At 39.6% G+C, this 19,927-nt stretch overlaps 2 protein-coding genes and 1 pseudogene across 3 annotated transcripts in view; 2 read left to right on the plus strand and 1 right to left on the minus strand.

The window, feature by feature from the left end:
- LOC104420463 (probable disease resistance protein At5g66900) overlaps nucleotides 1-19,927 on the plus strand; it is a 62,232-nt gene that overhangs the window by 31,136 nt on the left and 11,169 nt on the right. Inside the window, exon 2 of one of the 2 annotated variants that reach the window (XM_039301867.1) lies at nucleotides 429-829. The exons of the other annotated variant lie outside the window; for it this stretch is intronic. Within the exon in view, the coding sequence (XP_039157801.1) occupies nucleotides 443-829 (387 nt within the window). The 5' untranslated portion in view covers nucleotides 429-442. The remainder of the gene's footprint in view (nucleotides 1-428; nucleotides 830-19,927) is intronic. 2 annotated transcript variants of the gene reach the window in all.
- LOC120286318 (probable disease resistance protein At5g66890) lies at nucleotides 1,924-2,504 on the plus strand. Its single transcript, XM_039301874.1, has 2 exons — nucleotides 1,924-2,138; nucleotides 2,284-2,504. The coding sequence occupies exons 1-2, from the start codon at nucleotides 2,006-2,008 to the stop codon at nucleotides 2,481-2,483; spliced, it is 333 nt and encodes a 110-aa protein (XP_039157808.1). The 5' UTR covers nucleotides 1,924-2,005; the 3' UTR covers nucleotides 2,484-2,504.
- On the minus strand, nucleotides 11,394-13,022 carry LOC120288236 (annotated as a pseudogene).

Below are 19,927 nucleotides of genomic sequence, written 5' to 3' on the forward strand. Positions count from 1 at the left end.
GTGCACATATTGACACGATTGAATCCCATTACCTGTTCTTTCTGTCAAGTGATACAGTTCCTTGTAGATGTGAATGTTTGCACAAAGATTTGCTTGGGTTTTATGCAGATGGATGTTTCATTGTGTAAAACAATCTTCCTGTAATGATTTGTTTTCAGTTTTGATATCATATCCAATCTGATAAATCTTTCCCGAGCTTTCATATATGCAATAACTCGCCTGTCTGGTTTTGCTGAGTGCCTCTCTTAATCAGTCGAAACCTAGACTTCACTCACCATAGGATTCGCGCTCATCATTTGTGCCATACGGTATCTACTCAGCTCTGTTTCTTATCCTACCAAATTTAGTAAATTGGAAGTGTTGCAGCAAATTTTCGTACTCTTTGCAAGGGATAGGAGTCAGACTTACTGTATTTTGCATGCGTATAGGCAAATTCAACATCATGTTCGTCCCTGTCTCAAAGAAGCCCACCCTGACAGACATTGTCCGGAAAATGATTCAACATAATGGTTTCGAGGTACCTGAGATTGTAACAGAAGATGATGCAGTTCATCACTTGCAGCAACTGCTCATAGTTATAGGCCAAAGTCCTGTGTTGGTTGTGCTGGACGACGTCTGGACTGACTCACAATCTATAATTGAGAAATTTGTCTTCAAGAATATAAATCATTACAAGATTGTGGTGACATCAAGATATGAATTTCCTCATGTTGGTCTTGTGCATCACCTGGACACACTGCCTCATGGGGAAGCCCTGGAACTTTTTCGTCAATCTGTCGCTGTTGATGGTAGAAGCTCGGTTGCACCAGATGATGAGCTCTGGGATAAGGTATACCCTCGCTTGAGTGCGTCCATGATAGGATTTCTTATGGTCATCAAAACTGATTATTTTTTTCTTTAAAGAAAAAATCAAATAAAACCAACCTGCCTAAGATAGGCTTACCATGTTACATCCAAGCTCTTTACCATGCACCCAACCTATGCTGATTTTACTTTGATCTCTCTTTCATTAAAAAGAGGCCATGGTTTGTACTAATCACGACTCATATCAAAGTTTCCATAATTGTTTCTGTTTTCTTTTTCCCTGTGCCAGATAGTGAATCGCTGTAAGGGATTGCCATTGGCTCTTACAGTCATTGCCAAGTCTCTTCAAGGAAAGGATCGTTCGTTCTGGGAAACAAAGCTTCTTAATTTGTCCCGTTTGGGTTTCGACAGTAACATTCTATATTGCCTCAGAAAGAGCTTGGATGACTTGGATAGTGACCCTTCGATCAAAGAGCATTTCATGGACCTCGGCTCATTTCCAGAGGATCGCAAGATCCCTGTCACTGCCCTTATAGATATGTGGGTGGAATTGTACAGTCAAGATTTCGATGGCACGCTCGCCGTTAAGGACCTCTACGAACTTGTTTACAGGAACCTAGCTGATCTTGTAATCACCAGGTATGGATCTGAAGTTTGTTTTGTTCTCTCATTCGATCTTTTCTAGTTTTCTACTGCCCTAAGAGTGCCCTATCAGATCGTAGTTGGCGTATGAGTAGTTTTTCCTTATACGTGACAGTTAGAACGCATGTGTGAGATGGAGAAAGGCATGATTAGATCTTTGCACCAAGATTGAGAGAGTAATTTATGTGCAACAAATTTCCTGTTTCCCCAAAAATAGACAAATTAGATGTTTTGGATCCACACCACAATTACTGCACTTGATCTTCAGCTATAGTGTGTTCCGCATTTTGAAGGTCAAATGGATTATACAAAGGGCTGTAAAGAACTTTTTTATCTCCTGACTTGATTTCTTAAACATGGGACGGAGCAGATGTCTTTCTTTACCAGTAAATTGGCATCATCGAATGCCTTGCATTTAACTTTAGCACAAGAAACTCCACTGCAAATGCTCTTATCCGAGCTATTGCATACATACAGGTGAGATTCAAGTGAGGATGAGGACAATTGTTACAGCAGCCACTATGCTACGCAGCACGATCTGCTCAGAGAGTTGGGTATCATGGAGTGCAACCAGGGGGAAGAAGAGAGCAGAAAGAGACTCATTCTGGACTTAACCAGAAATAATTTTCCTGATTGGTGGAGTAAGCAAAGGCAACCGGCTTTTGGTGCTTGTTTAGTGTCCATCTCCACAGGTTAGACCCCTCTCTCTCTCTCTCAATGAGCTTTAGGGAAAAATTCAGTTGCGCTCTCTCTCTCTCTCTCTCTCAACGACCTTTAGGGAAAGATTCAGTTTGTTGGTAGTTAAATTATCTCTAACCTTCTATGTTCATGATGCAGATGGAACATTCTCAACACCTTGGCCAGATCTTCAATTACCTGAAGCTGAGGCTCTTGTCTTGAACTTCGAGACCGGCCAAAAAACTTATGCTTTGCCGGAATTCATTGAGAAAGTAGATAAGCTCAAAGCCCTAATAGTAACAAACTATAGTTTTTTCCAGCTGAGCTATGCAATTTCCATGTCGTTGGATCTAGTTTAAGGAGGATCAGGCTTGAACGCATTGCGGTTTCTTTCCAAAGCATGGGAAAGCTACACTTGCACAATCTACAGAAGATATCCTTTTTCATGTGTGACATTGGGCAGGCTTTGATGTCGAATGATGCCAAAATCTCCAATGCAATGCCAAATTTAGTGGAGCTCAACATTGACTATTGCAACGATCTCGTGACGTTACCGGATGACATTTGTGAGATAAAGCCTCTGAAGAAGCTTAGCATCACAAACTGCCATAATTTCTTTGCACTCCTTGAACAGCTTGGGCAATTGACCTCCCTCGAAGTGGTTAGGCTTAATTCGTGCACAAATTTGTTGCAATTACCAAGCTCGATTGGAACCCTCCAAAAATTGACATTGCTCAATATATTTGATTGCCTGAGCCTAAGCACTTTGCCCAATCAAATTGTTCAACTGGTTAATCTCAATAGGATAAACATGAGAGGATGTTTGAGGTTGTCTATGCTACCACGGTCAATCGTGAGGTTGAGGAACTTGAAGAAGGTGATTTGTGACAAATAAAGTGAAGTCTTGTGGGAGCCTCTCAAGGACAATCTCAATAGCTTGAATATATTAGCGTTAGAAGAAGAGGCTAACTTAGATTGGCTGCATGATTAAGAAGAGGGGGATCAATCGATGATCCATGAGCTTTTTCTACATGTTAAAATGTTGTCTTTGAGCTATTATTATTATTATTATTATTGTTATTATTATTTTGCTATTTGTTCTATTTATTTCTGTACTTGGTGTTTATTTTTTTGGGAAAAATAACACGAATGATTTATGAATTTTAACTCGATATGCAATATAGTTCTTGAATTTATAATTTGTTCAATGTGATCCCTAGATTTTAAGTCAATACTCAATGTCATCTTATTTAATGTGACCCTATGCTTTTAGTACATGGTCAATTTAATCCCTAAACTATAAAAAAAATGTTCAATGTTATCAATGTCATATTATTTAATGTGATTTCTAAATTTTTAGTATATGATCAAGTTAATCTCTAGATTATATAAAAATATTCAATGTTATCTTTAAATTTTAATAACATTGAATATTTTTATAAAACATTAAACTTATTAATTTTCCTTTTTTTCTTTTCTTTTTTTATGTTTTTTTCCCCTCTTCCCTAATCCTTCTTCCTTCGTCGGTCGAGTGCCTCGACGACAGTCAGCGGCTCATTGACTAGCCATGATGCGAGCCAACGAGCTCAAGGCTCGATCGAGGTCAGACCTCGCCAGATCCAAGCGAGCTTGGCCTCGGTCGAGGTCGATGAGCTCGCTGCTCACTAAATCTAGCTAAGCTTGTGGCTTGCCCAATTTTGACAAGGGAGCTTGGGCTTGGCAAATCTAAGAGAGCTTAGGCTCAGCCAAGGCTGGCAAGCACGAGCTTAAGGCTCGCCCAATCTTGGCAAGCTTGGAGTTGGGCAGATTTAAGCAAGCTTGAGCTTGGTTGGGGTTGGTGAGCTCATGGCTTGCCAAATCCTGGTGAGCTCATTGTTCACCTATTCTCGACAAGCTCACAACTTGCCCAAACCTAGCCCGAGCTCGGCGAGCTCATGACTTACTAGATCTAGGTGAGCATGGGCTCCATTGAGGTGGCGAGCTTGAGATCGCCAGCTACTCATGATGGAGGAAGTCGAAAAAAGAAAAGGAAAGAAAGAAAAAAGAAAAAAAGAAAATTTAAAAATAATTAAAAATTTGATTTTTTTAAAAAGAAAAAAGCACAAATAATTAAAATTTTAATTTTTTAAAATACAATAATAAAAATTATTAAAAATTCGATTTTTACTTTTGTTTGAAATAAAGTCATGAGATTGAAATCATTTTCTAATGAGATCCAAACATTCAAAAATGTTTTCGATTATATATCACTAAATAAAAAAATCATATTCCTAGAAATTCTTTTAAGGATAACATTTTCATTTATCATTGAGTTTTTCATAAAATAACTTAGTTTTTATAAATTCCTTAACAAGAAATAACTTTTAATTATCCCTAGTTTTTGTAAATTCCTTAATAAGAAATAACTTGTAATTGTCCCTAATTATTTTACAGGTCCCTATCTTTGTCAGTGAGTCATCCACTAGAGTTGAGTCCTCTTATGTCCCCACACTCTCTCAATTAAGGGCGATCGGTTCTCAGTTCGATCCGGTCTGGTTCGATTTATTGGATCTAATCACTTAGCAAAAAAAATTATTTTTTTAAATACTAAAGTTATTACTATTTTAGGGTTTATTACTCTTTTTAATAAATTAAAAAAATATATGTTTGAAAAAAGAGTTGATTCAGTCTGATTCCCCTTTGAAATTGGGAAACATATTGAAAATCACCGATTCCATTCTTATGGAACTAGAAACCAGATCGATGCCTCTGGAGCCAAACCAAATCACCGATTCCATTCTGATCTGTTGCAGCGAGTGCATTTGACCTCAATGAATTGTCATATTTTGACCGAGAATGTTGGAGCCTGTGTAGACATTCTGATTTATAATTTAGTTAATTGATATAATAATATGCTTGTAGTAGGGTTAGTCCATTTGCTTTGTGTCTATTCGAATGAAATGCTTCTCATCTTAAATAAAGATCACAGCCAATGATCAGTTAAGTTGCTTATGAGATATAATTAGCATCTCAAGTGACGTTGGATGAATAATGAAATCAACATGAGTTGCACTTTGTATGTCAGAAACTCAAAAGTACTACCTTTTCTCTATATTAATTTGTGTAAGGTGGATACCGAGCCTTCTGGTTTTCTCCTACATTTGGCTTTTCTGGATTATTATTTTCGAGGTTATTACTAGTTTTTTTTTCTTTTGCAGATAAAGCCCCTTTCAGTTACATATGGCTTGGGCATATCAAATCATGATTTTGAGGGACGGCTTGTCACTGCAGAGTTTGATTCGTTCTATCTCTTGAGCGGTTACGGTCCTAATTCTGGTGATGGCTTGAGAAGACTGGTATCAATCTATTTCATCAGTTTACTCTGTTACACACTTTCAAGTATGATTCATTACTTCTGTTGCTTATTTATGTCAGACGTATAGGATTTCACAGTGGGATCCGTCTCTTGGTAACTGCATAAAGTATGTTCAGCACTATGTAGCCCTTTTGTTTTTTGATAAAGCTATTTAAACTTTTGTTCTGGAGTCATTATTCACCAAATCATGGATCAATTCCACCACCTATAAAGGTTTTCCGGTAGACTACTATTTTTATTCTGTTGCAATATTGTTTCATCTCTTACTCAAATTTGTGCTTACTGTTGGCAATACAGGAACTTGAAAAGTCGAAGCCCTTGATTTTGACTGGCGATCTGAATTGTGCCATCAGGAATAGACATTTATGATCCTACAGAGAAGAGGACTGTAATCAGGCTTTTCCTCCATACAACTGAATTTTGTTTTGGGTTTTTGTTAGGGGAGAGGGGAAGGGGGGGGTGTTTGGGGTTTTGTGTTGGGGGTTGATAAAAATCACAATTCAGGCTGTTTGGCATCCTGAAACAGAAGTTCTTAATACGTCTAATGTTTCTTATTTCTGTCATTAATCTGATTGTCATGAGACTCCAGGGAAATAAAAGAAGAAAGGGAATCTTTTGAAACCAACTTCCTGTCGAGGGGCTTTGTTGATACCTTTAGAAGACAGTATCCTCATGCTGTTGGTTATACTTATTGGGGTTATCGGCATGGTGGGAGGAAGACAAATAAAGGTATATATAGATCTACTTGATGGAACGTTATATATCTAATGTTACACTTCTCTCCTGTAATGGTGATAATATGAGCAATGACAAGCTTTTGCTTTTTATTGAGTCATTATGCATATCGTTTTCTTATCAGATGAAGCATATGGAAATAGGTATCCTCACCTGTTGATAATTTTCTTGTTTCAGAATCTATAGCAGACAAAGTTCATGACTCGTACATCCTTCCTGATATCACCGGTAGTGATCATAGTCCTATTGGCCTGATTCTCAAGCTTTAGTTCTGTCATCTCTTTTGGGATCTTGGTGATTGATTCTGTCACACCCCGATTCTCAAGAAGAAGGGCATGACACGGCCGTCCTTATTCCAAAGGACGCAGCCTCAACGTAACCAAAATTTCAACCCGATATCAACATATATACATCCACATATATATATTTGACAAAAAGGGGCAATTGGTTACAATATCAGAGTATATCTATGTTCCACAAACATCAAAACATAAACCTTCTACAAAAACTAACTTATAAACTTATGAACTATGCATAAGCCATACCAAAAAGTTCCACAACAAAAGTCCTCCCCGAGCGAACGCTCACGCCTACTCGCGACTTGCTAAAGAACCTGAAAAACAAGTAGATGAGAGGAGTGAGCTACCACGGCTCAATGAGTAACACATTTCTTCTAAGCGGATCGAGAAATCACTATACACATTTTAAAACATAACTCAAAACATAATCATAACTCAAATACCAAAAGTACCAATGGTCGAGTCCATTAGTCAATCTCGTAAAACATGCATCAATGGTCTATTCCATTGATTAATCTCATCAAATTACATCGATGGTCCATTCCATCGATTAAACTCAAATCACACGTCAATGGTCCACTCCATTGATCAATTCATGCTCAAATGTCTAACCATGGTCACGCGTAACGCCCGTGACAAAACGACCAAGATCCCCCCCTTGGCAAGGTCTCCACATATTATTAGCCGGTGGCTCGGCCCACAAGGATATCCTAGAATAGTATGCGCATACCCACACCCCTCAGGGTCCACAGCGACATTGAGCACCAATCACCAATTACAATATCCAGTAATTCAATATCAGAAAGAAAATCATACCACAACTCTAAATTTTGATATATATAAATATCAAAGCATTTTCTACAACATTTCAAGATTCTTTCACAAAGATTTTCACAAATCCCTTTTTCACACAACCATCCAAATCAACGTCAAAATATAATTCCATTTGAACAATAAAAATGTCAGTAATAGCTCGATCCTGTTTTATGCAACAAAACATGCTTTTTATCAACTCATAGAGTATTTAATCTACCATGTTTCTCAAAACATGAGTTTAAAATACAAAGAAGAAATAGTGTCACTCATCTGGGAAAAACCAAAAATCAACTACGACGCTCACACGAACCAACGCATCGGATTCCTAACAATTAATGGAAAAATATCAAAAAGCCGAGTAAAAGTGATATTCTTATAACGACTCGCCTATACTAGGCCTATTAGTTGATAAACGACACCTACGCGCCCCAAAAGCTCACAATTTAGCATAAACCCATCATTTTCAGCTAGGCACGGCCCATGCGCCAACTTCGTCACGCCATAACTTCCTCCACAAAATTCCGTTTCAAGCCGTCTTATAATCTTTAGAAAGCTCTCTTAACGCACAACAACAACCTCAACTCAGCCGCCCCAAAACAGTACCGGAAATAACAAAAAAGGAGACTCGAAGCCACTGTTCGCTACAGTACCAGATTGCGCCTCCAACTTCAAAATTCCGTTCCGAACAAACCGCAAGCTCAAATCACGATCCGAAAGATGCTATAGCTTCACAACATCCCAAAGTACCATTTCTAAAAAAATTTACAGCTTAACGACTCAACTTCGCCACACAAATTCCCAAGAATTCCGAATTTTGAGCCCTAATTGCGGCAATCGCTTCAAGCAAGTGATTAAAGGCTTCAATTACTTACCGGCCTTGCAAAACACACTTGAGTCGGCTTGATGAGGCGTCCGGGTCACGAGCGCGCCAAAATTTTTCCCCTTTTTCCCTTTTTCCTTTCTCTTCTTTCTCTCTTCTCCTCTGTTTTGCGTTTTCCCCTGTTTATGTTTCTGCTCGCTGCTCTTCTCTTTCTCTCCCTCTTTCTCTCTTTTTAAAGCCCAGCCGAAGGTTCCACATCCCTCTTCAGCCTCCCTTTTTGACTTTTTGACTTTTCAAACCTTTCTTTTCTTTTCTTTTCTTGTTTTAAAGCCCATATATTACAGATTCTGCGAAGGTAGTCCGGCAGCATCATCCTAGATGCTGTTTGCTGAAAAGTATTGAGCTTTTATTGTCATTGTCATTCATGTTGAAGCCACTAGCAAGGAAATTTTTTTTGATGAAATTTGCTTGCAAAGGGGGCAAACAAAAGAAGGACGAGACGAGGGGGCTGACTGTATTTACTTTGTCTGGGCCCTGTGGAGTGATCTGGGTTTTTCTAGATTATTTAACAAGGCATCTTTTGGAGGAAGAGTTATGATGGAACATTGAAATCACTTTTGAAAAAATCTGTGCAAGTTTTTGAACATACATTCTGATGCCGAAGCCGGTAGGGGAAAAATGCTGAAATGCTGAGTGCAAGTTGTAGGTACAACCGTTCTGGTTTGCAATTCAATCTGATTATCTGGTGGATGTTTTTTTTATTTTTATTTTTAAAGGAAGTCTGGAAAGACCGTTGTCTACAACCGTCTGCTGTTCAGTCTTTTAAGGAGTAATGACTTATCATGGATCCTTGCTTCCGTCTTGTTGTTAGAGAACCTCAAAGGAGCACGTATCAGCAATATGTCATTTTTGGCTCTTGAATTTTGTACATGAACGTGGTAGACCTGAAGATGATGATGTTCATATAATTAGGTGCGAAAATGTTGGCAATGTTTTAGACAAATGTAATTAGCGAGTTTCATTTATTTATGGAATCCTCCAGCTGCTCAAGTGTATTACTGTTTGCTTGATTCCTTGACAACTACGAAGGCTCCTAGAATTTGTCTTTGCATGATAAGGGAAATTTGCTTGGAATTGCATGTTGGTTATACCAGGAAGTCCTAGCAAACTTCACAAAGGCTAGGATAAAGCCTAAACTGCTAATTATTATCATCGTCCATCAACATGTTTTTGCCATCTTTAAACTTTTATCTATATCAATGAACTGCAATTGCTTCTTCATAAATTCTGAACTACTTATTATTGCTTCTTAGTTATTCATGCTCATAACGTGAACTTATCATGTCCATTGACTTCATAAACCAAGTGAGAAGATGGAGGCCGAAGCTCGAAGGGAACAGTAACATCGAGAAACAAATCTACCTTGTGCGTTTAATTGGCACGCCTGTTCCTCACACCAAATCAAACTTTGGGATGTCAACATGTAAACTTAATTACATAATTGCGAATTGAGATAGCTAGTATAATCACCTAGAGGGGGATGAATAGGTGCACAAACAAATTCTCGAGATACGGAAGCGATTCTAGGCAAACGATAGAAAGGAAAATACGATCAAAGTAAAGTAAAGGATAGGGAAGAGAGAAATGAACACAAGATTTATAGTGGTTCAGCTTATTCCAAGCCTACGTCCACTCTTCCGCACTTTTCCTTGATTCTACAATGTAGATGTTCTACCACACTTCCTCAAGGTTTCTCATGAATATGGACTCTCTTTTGTCTACACGATTTTGCCCAACAAATGAATTGACTAGGAACAAGGAGCTTCAGACTTTGGAATTCTTTTCCGTGCACGCTTTCGAACAACTGGAACGTCTTCCTTATATACACCTTCATGCCATCATACCCGTTGGCACTTACCAAAGGAATTCCTCCAATCTACTCGTTGGACGGAATCAATTAGGAAGATCATTCGAGCTATTAAAGGAACATGTCGATAGCCCATCAATCCTGTTCGCCCATACAATCAGGATCTCGGTTTCCATAAGTAGAACCTTCCAAGTATACTTTGCTAATCATCGGATCCTTAATTTTCAAATCAATTATGATCAAATAAAGGATTCGGTTATGTCATATCCAGCCAAGAGATCTTCTCTAGTCGATAAGGCCACATCCTTAATGAAACAACCAGTTCTGAATAGCCTTTCTTTAACGGATTAGAAACTGTCAATGAGGATTGACTTTAAGTCTTGAGTCTGGCTGTCTGGAGGTTTTCAGACTTTAAATAGCAGAGTCTGCAAGCCTTCAGACTAAATTGATGGAAACGTTTTGTCAACTTCAAAACACTTCAAGAGGACTTCTCCAACACGAATTTTGTGAATGCACGTCTTATACATACTCATCGAACTTTGAGCGATGTTTGGTGGAATTAGAATTACTTATTGTCAACAGTAAGAATTTCTAAAGATCATGAATTAGCAAAGAAGCTCGACTACCTGGACAAACTAGTAACTTTATATGCCTAATTTGTGACAATAATCCTGATCTCGAGTAGTTTACACGGATGTGATGAGAATTTGATTGGATTACCTTCAATTTTTTGGCTAAAATCTCTCGGTGCCCCCGGTCAAAATGCCTACCGAAGGGTCACTTTCTTTTTTCCCAACTTATGGTTTTGTCAACAAAATAAGTTTCAAGCGTAGATACATGTATGACAAAGGAACAATTGTACTTCAAGGGCTAAAACTTTGGGATGAAAAACCAACGCAGAGAAATAAATTAATAGAGCGAAATTGGGAAAAACTGCTTTACTATGGAGGCATGTCATTTGAGAGTCTCATTTGGATATGAGCTCCAATCAGAGGTTCTATATTATCGTCCAAAACAGAATACAGGTCAAGCATTTCAACACCACTTCTTACATCTTTCACATGCTTGCGAGGGTAAAGAACGTATCTTCGGACCTCGTCTCGCCATATGTCCCACAATTGATTTTCAAGACATCTAAGTCATCAAGCAAAGAGATCCGTAGATAAGAAGTAACTGAAATGGTGATGCGCACAAGCATACATATATACTAACAAGATTCCACTAATAATGTCCCACCTTATATGTACATATATATGCAATTTTTTCATTCTCAAGTATTATAAAGAAGTAGGAACCAGAGACCGTGCATCCATTCTACATCAATGTATATTACAATTGAAGAATGTGATATAAACATCATCTATTTGCACATGCATAATTATTCTAGAAATGAAGATAGATTATCAAACCTCATGGTAATTGCCATTGGATTCAGCTTTGATGACCATCGACGCTCCATCCACATCATATGGTCCATTAAGAAGCTTTAACATCTCATAACGATCCAAAAACTTACTCATATCCAAAGACAAAGTGTATGCCTGCTCGAAAAGAGCATAATTAATAGCATCCATCTCCACCAGTTGAGTTATCAGCTTTGCTTCTTCCGCCTGCAAATTTCAGCAGATAAAAGTCAACTAAAGCCCAGCAACTGCACTTCCTTTAATTGATACAATTAAACTAGATTTTAATTGATACAGTTAAACTAGATATGACATTCATTGACACATTAAGAATCAAGTTAATCTCGGAAGAAGAGTCAAGACAAGTATGTGCACATGCTTTCAGGCTTCGGCACAGATAATGGGCAAACCAATGACCCAACAATTGCCCAACTTAATCCACACCTACTGGGTGGAAAAGCTTATTCTATTAGATGGATATGGCATTCCACACCACCTTGTAAGTTAAATCCCTTGAGCGTCGACTGCTCTGGCAATGTCTGCCAACTTCACAAGAACATCATAGGATTTAGCAGGATCATCCCAAAGGTCGTAATCTCGAATCAGTCCATCAAGCTTAATCCATTTAGCTTCTTTGATTTGCAGTGCAGTAGGAGCCACCTTCTTAGTGCGTTGAACTGCATCTGCGATCTTCCTTTTTAGTGAAAACAACCCTGAAGAAAAAGAAATGCAAATTTTACATAAAAGCCGAACTGCAAAGATTTTTACCCCCACCAACATCCCAGAAACACTTTTGCTTACATTTCTCAGAACTCATGTGAGATTGTACAAGAAAATTAAACTTGACTTCTAGTCCTCTGACAGGAGTCACATTTTGCAAAACTCATCTATTTCCAACATGTTTGACATAGCTTCCGGGCAACGGCAACCATAGATATCAAATGACATAACTTCCTCGCAATCATAGATATCAAATGAACCCCTGGTTCGAAATTCCGAAGAGCAAACTCCAAAACCAAGCATATTTGGAACACCGAGGAACAAGAAATGAAGAATCTTTCCACTAGGGTGATAACTTAAAAAGCAAGAACCACTCACACATGGGAGTTCACCTAATGTGAAGCAAGAGGCCTCATGAGAAAGATTCAGGCCCAAAAGATACTTACTGACTTCAAATTTTACATGAAAGACATGATTATATGACCAATAAAATCCAGAAAAGTTCACTCTTTCTTTTTCATTTTACCACGAACCGTTCTGGATTTTTTTCGCAAGTATACATGTCAAGAACTTCTCAAAAAAGCAAGAACCATCTATCATCTTGTGCATTGGCAAATGAACCGAGCACCCCATCTTAATCTGACCAAAAGAAGAGCTACGCACATGAAAGCATTCGAGAAAGACCAACATAATGGAATTAGGCGAGGGAGACGGACCGAGTTCTCTGTAGACCTTGCTTCTGCCGTTGACAGAGCTACAAGCCCAGACCATACAGCGCAAGACCACGGACTTGTGCGGCTGCGGAGCCCGCCATCTTGACCCAAACGAAGGATCATAAATGTCTATTTCCTGATGGCACAATTCAGATCGCCAGTCAAATCACGGGCTTCGACTTTTCAAGTTCCTGTATTGCCAACAGCAAGTACAAATTTGAGTAAGAGATGAAACATTATTGCAACAGAATAAAAATAGTAGTCTACTGGAAAACCTTTATAGGTGGTGGAATTGATCCATGATAAGGTGAATAATGACTCCAGAACAAAAGTTTAAATAGCTTTATCAAAAAACAAAAGAGCTACATAGTGCTGAACATACTTTATGCAGTTACTAAGAGACGGATCCCACTGTGAAATCCTATACGTCTGACATAAATAAGCAACAGAAGTAATGAATCATACTTGAAAGTGTGTAACAGAGTAAACTGATGAAATAGATTGATACCAGTCTTCTCAAGCCATCACCAGAATTAGGACCGTAACCGCTCAAGAGATAGAACGAATCAAACTCTGCAGTGACAAGCCGTCCCTCAAAATCATGATCTGATATGCCCAAGCCATATGTAACTGAAAGGGGCTTTATCTGCACCAAAAAAAAAAAAAAAAAAAAAAAACTAGTAATAACCTCAAAAATAATAATCCAAAAAAGCCAAATGTAGGAGAAAACCAGAAGGCTTGGTATCCACCTTACACAAATTAATATAGAGAAAAAGTAGTACTTTTGCGTTTCTGACATACAAAGTGCAACTCATGTTGATTTTATTATTCATCCAACGTCACTTGAGATGCTAATTATATCTCATAAGCAACTTAACTGATCATTAGCTGTGATCTTTATTTAAGATGAGAAGCATTTCATTCGAATAGACACAAAGCAAATGGACTAACCCTACTACAAGCATATTATTATATCAATTAACTAAATTATAACATTAGAATGTCTACACAGGCTCCAACATTCTCGGTCAAAATATGACAATTCATTGGGGTCAAATGCACTTGCTGCAACAAATCAGAATGCCTCTGAACTGCAATAGTAGGTAGGGAGTCAGGCCTTCAACCCAGTCGTTCCTTGTACTCTTCCCACATGCTTTACAATAATAATTGACAAGCCTCAGAAACAACCATAGAAAGACAAAAAAGGACTTATAGGTTTCATTATCATTTTGAGAAAAAGCGTGATGCAAAAAATTTCATTTTCATAAACAAATTGCTTTGTGGAAGGCAAATTCTCAAGAAGTCATGGTTTTCCATCAGTAATATTCACTTCCCTGCTCAATAATCTCCCTTGCAAGCATCAAATAGAAAAAGTTGATTTTTGCTTACTATAAAGGTTACACAGGAAACACTATAACGACTATCACATGCTTGCAACCAAAACAATTCATCCCCACCTCAATGGAGCTCTCAATTCGTGAAATGCCATTGCCTCAATTTTGGCCGGGTCATTATTAGGCAACACGACTTCACCAATGCTTGCACCAGAATTTTTCTGCAGAAAAAATGAATGCTAAATGGTCAAGTCCCCAAATCACAAGTGGAACAATAGGTTCGATTAAAAGGCAATACCTCGACATGACTTTTGGTAGAACTAGGAACTGAAGCCACCAATCCTTTCGATTTCTTCCCTTTCTTGTCCTCAAAAGTCGCCGCCAACTCAGGTGTCAACGAATTCGACACGCCCCATTTGGACACCATTTCGCTCGGTCAGAGCAAGACGATAGAACGACCAACCTAGAATCTCGGAGCAGCCGCAAAGCTACAACTTGTGAAAAAGTCTAACAACTTTTTAAGGAATGAAAGCAAGGCTTAACATCACAGAAAGAAACCCAGGATTCGAAACTGCCGTCGCGTTGTCACTTAGCAGTCGCTTTTGCTGAAGGACCGATCAAAGTGAAAAGGGTAGCCATTCAGAAAGAAAGGCTATAAAATTCACGCTGGGTTCATGCAAAAAATGAGAGGTACCTGGACGAAGCTCAAAGAAAGGGTGGCGAAACCCCTGAACCCTAATCGAAATGCTTGCCCCATTGATGAAAGAATGCACAGAGAGACACACTTAGAGAAAGAGAGAGAGGTAATACGGTGTTGCTGAGCAAGGAAGAAGAGACGCAGCACGAGGGCATACCCGAGACCTCACCGAACCGCCAATAGCGTGGAGGTCGTGAGAGAGGCGAGCAAAATCAGCCGTCGGGAGAGAGCGCAATTTAGGAAGAAGTGCGCCGGGAGAATGGAGCCCTGAGATGAGATCGTCGAGTGGAGAGAGAAAGGCCGTCGTCGGGAGGGAGTGAAGATCGTCAGAGGAATTGCTAGATTGGAAAGAGTGTCGGAGGAGGAAGAGAGAAGACAGAGGAGAGAGAATGCCTGCTCATTCGCCCGCGCGTTGGTTTGAATTGGAGAGAAAATATTGGGTACCCTAACAGTGCCACGCAATCCGTGCTCTGATTCATTCACGGGTCGACACCTGTCCAGGGACAGGTCCACGTCTGCTTTCTCTTCTTATCACTTCTTTCCTCCCAATAACACTCGGCTCGGCTGGTGGCTCGGCTCGACTGACAGAAGAGAGGACGGATGAATGGGTAATAAATCCGTAGTACTTCCGCTTAAATTTTTTTCTCTCACTTAAATTTTCTAGATTTTGTCTCTCTCCTCGTGGAAGAGCAGACAATCTTCTCTCTCCTCTTTGCTCTCTCTTCCTCCTCCGACGCTCCTTCCGGTCTAGCGATTCCTCCGACGACCGTCGCTCCCTCCTGACGACGGCCTTTCTCTCTCCACTCGACGGCCTCATCTTAGGGCTCCATTCTCTCGGCGCACTTCTTCCTAAATCACGCTCTCTCCCGACAGCCGATTTCGCTCGCCTCTCCCATGACCTCCACGCTTTTGGTGGTTCTTCCCTCGCAGTTCAATGAGGTCTCGGGTATGCCCTCGTGCTGCGTCTCTTCTTCCTTGCTCAGCAACACCATATTGCCCCTCTCTCTCTTTGAGTGTGTCTTTGTGCATGCAAGCATTTCGACTAGGGTTCAGGGGTTTCGCCACCCCTTCTTTGAAGTTCGTCTGGGTATTCTCATTTTTGCGTGAATCCAGCATGAATTTTATAGTATTTCTTTCAGATCGGTCCTTCAGCATGTTGCTGACTTTTTTGCACGTTGTAGCTTCGCAGCTGCTCTGAGATTCTGGGCTGGTCGTTCTATCGTCCTGCTCGGAACGAGCGAAATGGTGTCCAAAAGGGGCATGCCAAATTCGTCGACACCTGAGTCGGTGGCGACTTCTGAGGACAAGAAAGGGAAGAAATCGAAAGGATCGGTGGCTTCAGTTCCTAGTTCTACCAAAAGTCATGTCAAGGTATTATCTTTTAATCGAACCTATCGTTCCACCCCTGTTTTGGGGACTTGACCATTTCGCATTCATTTTTTCTGCAGAAAAATTCTGGTGCAAGCATTGGTGGAGTCGTGTTGCCTAATAATGACCCGGCCAAAATTGAGGCAATGACATTTCACGGATTGAGAGCTACAATGAGGTGGGGATGAATTGTTTTAGTTGCAAGGTGGTTATAGTGTTTCCTGCGTAACCTTTACAGTAAGCAAAAATCAAGTTTTTCTATTTGATGCTTGCAAGGGAGATTATTGAGCAGGGAAGTGAATATTACTGATGGAAAATCATGAGGTCTTGAGAATTTGCCTTCAACAAAGAGCAAGGTCTTGAGAATCTGCTTCGTTTGGGTCAAGATGGTGGGCTCCGCAGCTGCACAAGTCCATGGTCTCGCGCTGTATGGTCCGGGCTTGTAGCTCTGTCGACGGCAAAAGCAAGGTCTACAGAGAACTCGGTCCGTCTCCCTTGCCTAATTCCATTATGTTGGTCTTTCTCGAATGCTTTCATGTGGGTAGTTCTTTTTTGGTCAGATTTAGATGGAGTGCTCGGTTCATTTGCAAATGCACAAGATGAAGATGTCGTATGCCCGACTTGTTTGATGATGAGTAGCATGATTAATTGCTTTTGGGGTGTTGGCAATAGAACGTCTGCTTTCAAGTGGGAGGAAAGGTGACGCCACGTGAACAGGTTGCAATTGCCATCCCAAGATGTAGGGCATTGGACTCTTTGGAATAAATTGTGTGATATTGTGTCGAGGATGCCTGTAGGGAGGAAGAGACTCAGTGGTTCTTGCTACATAAAGTTTAGGGGAAACACGAATTGAAGTTGCTTCCCTCGTGTTTTCAACAATAGATGTGCTTTCTAGAGTTTAGGGCCATTCATGGGTAGGCCATGCTGATAATGTACAGTGAGTTGTTGCCGTATCTGTTGTTCCTTTTTTGGTAGAGTTAAAATTTGGGACTAAAAAAAATGATAGTTTCAATCACGGAATATGGAAAGAAAAAAAAAAAAAAAAAAAGAGGCTGTTTCTGGTTAAACAAACTATTAGGAAAAATATTCTCAAGACTGTCTGAAGTTGCACCCACAACAAAAAGATACTCCTAAGAATTATATTGATGTTTTTAGAATGAAAGAAAGTCTACGAAATGACAATAAGCAAGGGTTTTTTTTTTCTGAGCTCATAAAATTCAAACTGAGAAGGCAACTGTCTCATACAAGTGTTGGGAGAGTATTTTATGTGCTGTTACAAATCATATTTGCAAGAATGATTAAGAAGTAAGGCATTGCGAAATATTTGTTTGCCTCTGCTATCAACTTATTATGTTGGATCTACAGTCTTTCTGTTTATCAGCTTGCACGCTCTAGGTATATTCTGTTAGGGACTAGCAATACCTATGTTGATGCTTTCTTGTGAATTTTTAGTTGTCATTTCAAAGCTGTTGTGCTCTCGTGCTTGGGAGCAGTTAAAAACTCATTTTACTTCTTGTCTTCTTCCAATCAATGATTTGTGCGAAAGGGTGGGGCCTTTTTTAATGATTAGACCAACGAAAGAATTCACTATGATTTGAGATGAAGCACTCGAAATCATACATATAAAAGAAACTGTCATATAATCTAGTCAAGGGGAATTGAGTGATCAATGATTTTTGTGTTCAGATTGAATTATCCAGGTTTAAGAATGCAGAAGCCCCTGTTTACTATCTCTCTCTCTCACTCTATAGGAATCTTTATGGCAAGTGAAGATGCCAGACTACAAAAGGTCCCATCCTTTCCATCAATAACTGAGGCTTTTTTGGTAGTGCCACCATAGCCAATATATTTCCCAACTTCCAAGTGCCACATGGACATGCTGCCGAGGCAAGAACAAGCTAAGCTTGCAGCTTGTCCTGGTAGCAGCATTGTCACGGGAAGTTCTGGCAAGAGTGGGAAGCACACAGATGCTGGTGCAAGGGCTGTGCAAGGGTTGCACTGGATATCAAAGTCTCCTCAATCGGAGTTCACCAAAATCCAATGCAAGTGGTAATTCAGCTATAATGTTATTCAAAAGTTTTGGACCTACTGGGTGCACTGCCTGATGAAAGCATGTGGATTTGATCGGGTTCAACTGCAGGTGCAGCAACTTCCTATAATTTAGCATGGGTGAGAAGATCCAGCTACCTAGAGACCATGCAATAAAGACAAATCTCATGAACTGATTAAATCTAGACCTTTGGCCTATGCAGGTGGCCCTAATCCAAAGCAGTTTGCACTAAATAGATGAGATTAGATGGATGACCTCCGGTTGCTCTTCGAGATGGTGCATCAGCATCACTATTCTGATATGCATGGCTGCCCCGCTGATCACTGGACCGCTGCCCAAGATGCTATTGCTAAAGGAATCCCCATCCATCATCAAGGCAATAAGAATTTGATAATATCTTAGAATGCGGGAGCTGCGTTGAAGGGTCTCAGACTAGTCTGATGCTAGTTTGACTTCCTGTGAGCGCAGCATGCCAGCTAGCTCATGTCTTGAAGGTTTAGCATTGAGGACATTTTCTCATGTAAACAGCATTTGCAACACAGCTTATGATAGCACAATTTATTTGTTGCTGGGTACGGAATTTGTGTCTCTAATGACATGCCACTTGGAATCTCGGATGGATGGTGTCATTCTGGTTGTAAAAATTTGTGATTTGAAGTATTACTAGTTAAGATTTGGCAAATCGTCAGCATGCAAAACGTCTCTTGTGCATTTTAGCATGTGAACTGGCCTAGGCTTTGCAAACAAAATCTGCACAAAATGAATATCCGTTGGAAATTGTGATCCATTTTCTCTAAAACTTTCTAGAAACTTTAAAATTGATATTGTTTAGAATTGTTGAGAATGGAGGTTGCTAAATGAATCTAGAAGGTTCACGTGGGAATGCAAGCAAGCAGAACTCTCTAGAAGAACTACAATCTAGAATTTCCTTGATGAAGCCTACATGGACAACATTCTATAAAAATCTAGAATGTTGTACTAAGGCAGTGACTCAGGGGGTTGTAGTTCATTCATTTGAAGGTGAGAGGTAAACCTCCATCGTGAGAGGCCATAGATCTCTATTGTACCTCCATCAAACTATTTTGTTCAGCTAATTAAACTATTTTCCCCCATATCTCATGTCCTATATCCTTCAATTATCAAATCTTGTCCCTTGTCCATCATCTACAAAATATATCATACACTTGCACACAACATCACTAACAAAAAATTATAACTAATACCAAAACCATGCTTCCGCACGCATACATCCAAAATTTTTAACAATATCCAATTCCCAACTTGCTGATCGTCCTTACGCTGGACACCCAGTTAAATGCTAGTTCTCCTTTCAACTATTTCCAGCTAAGTCAAGTAGGACACATTGCTCCTAACCCCAAGATGCGGCCATGCAATTATACTAAAATCTTGATCGGTTCTAATCTGATTAGACAAAGACATTGCTCTGAAGTTGCAATCGAGAATTTTGACTGAATCGCGTAAGCTTTCACCTTATTCATCTCAGAATTGAGAGTTTAGTGCAACCTAAAATTGCTTGATGCCTACTTGTTTTGCGGGAAGCATTAACGAGTTTTGTTTTGCCAAGCAAACAAAGAGATTTGAGAACAAGTCAGTCTTATATACTTA

This window comes from Eucalyptus grandis, chromosome 9 (assembly GCF_016545825.1).
Source record: "Eucalyptus grandis isolate ANBG69807.140 chromosome 9, ASM1654582v1, whole genome shotgun sequence".
Lineage (NCBI taxonomy): Eukaryota > Viridiplantae > Streptophyta > Magnoliopsida > Myrtales > Myrtaceae > Eucalyptus > Eucalyptus grandis.

Bases quoted from the DNA above. Each gene is read 5' to 3' on its own strand.
- LOC120286318 (XM_039301874.1), top strand. From the start codon at position 2,006: ATGGAGTGCAACCAGGGGGAAGAAGAGAGCAGAAAGAGACTCATTCTG. The intron at 2,139-2,283 runs GTTAGACCCCTC...TTCATGATGCAG, and splicing joins TTTAGTGTCCATCTCCACAG to ATGGAACATTCTCAACACCT.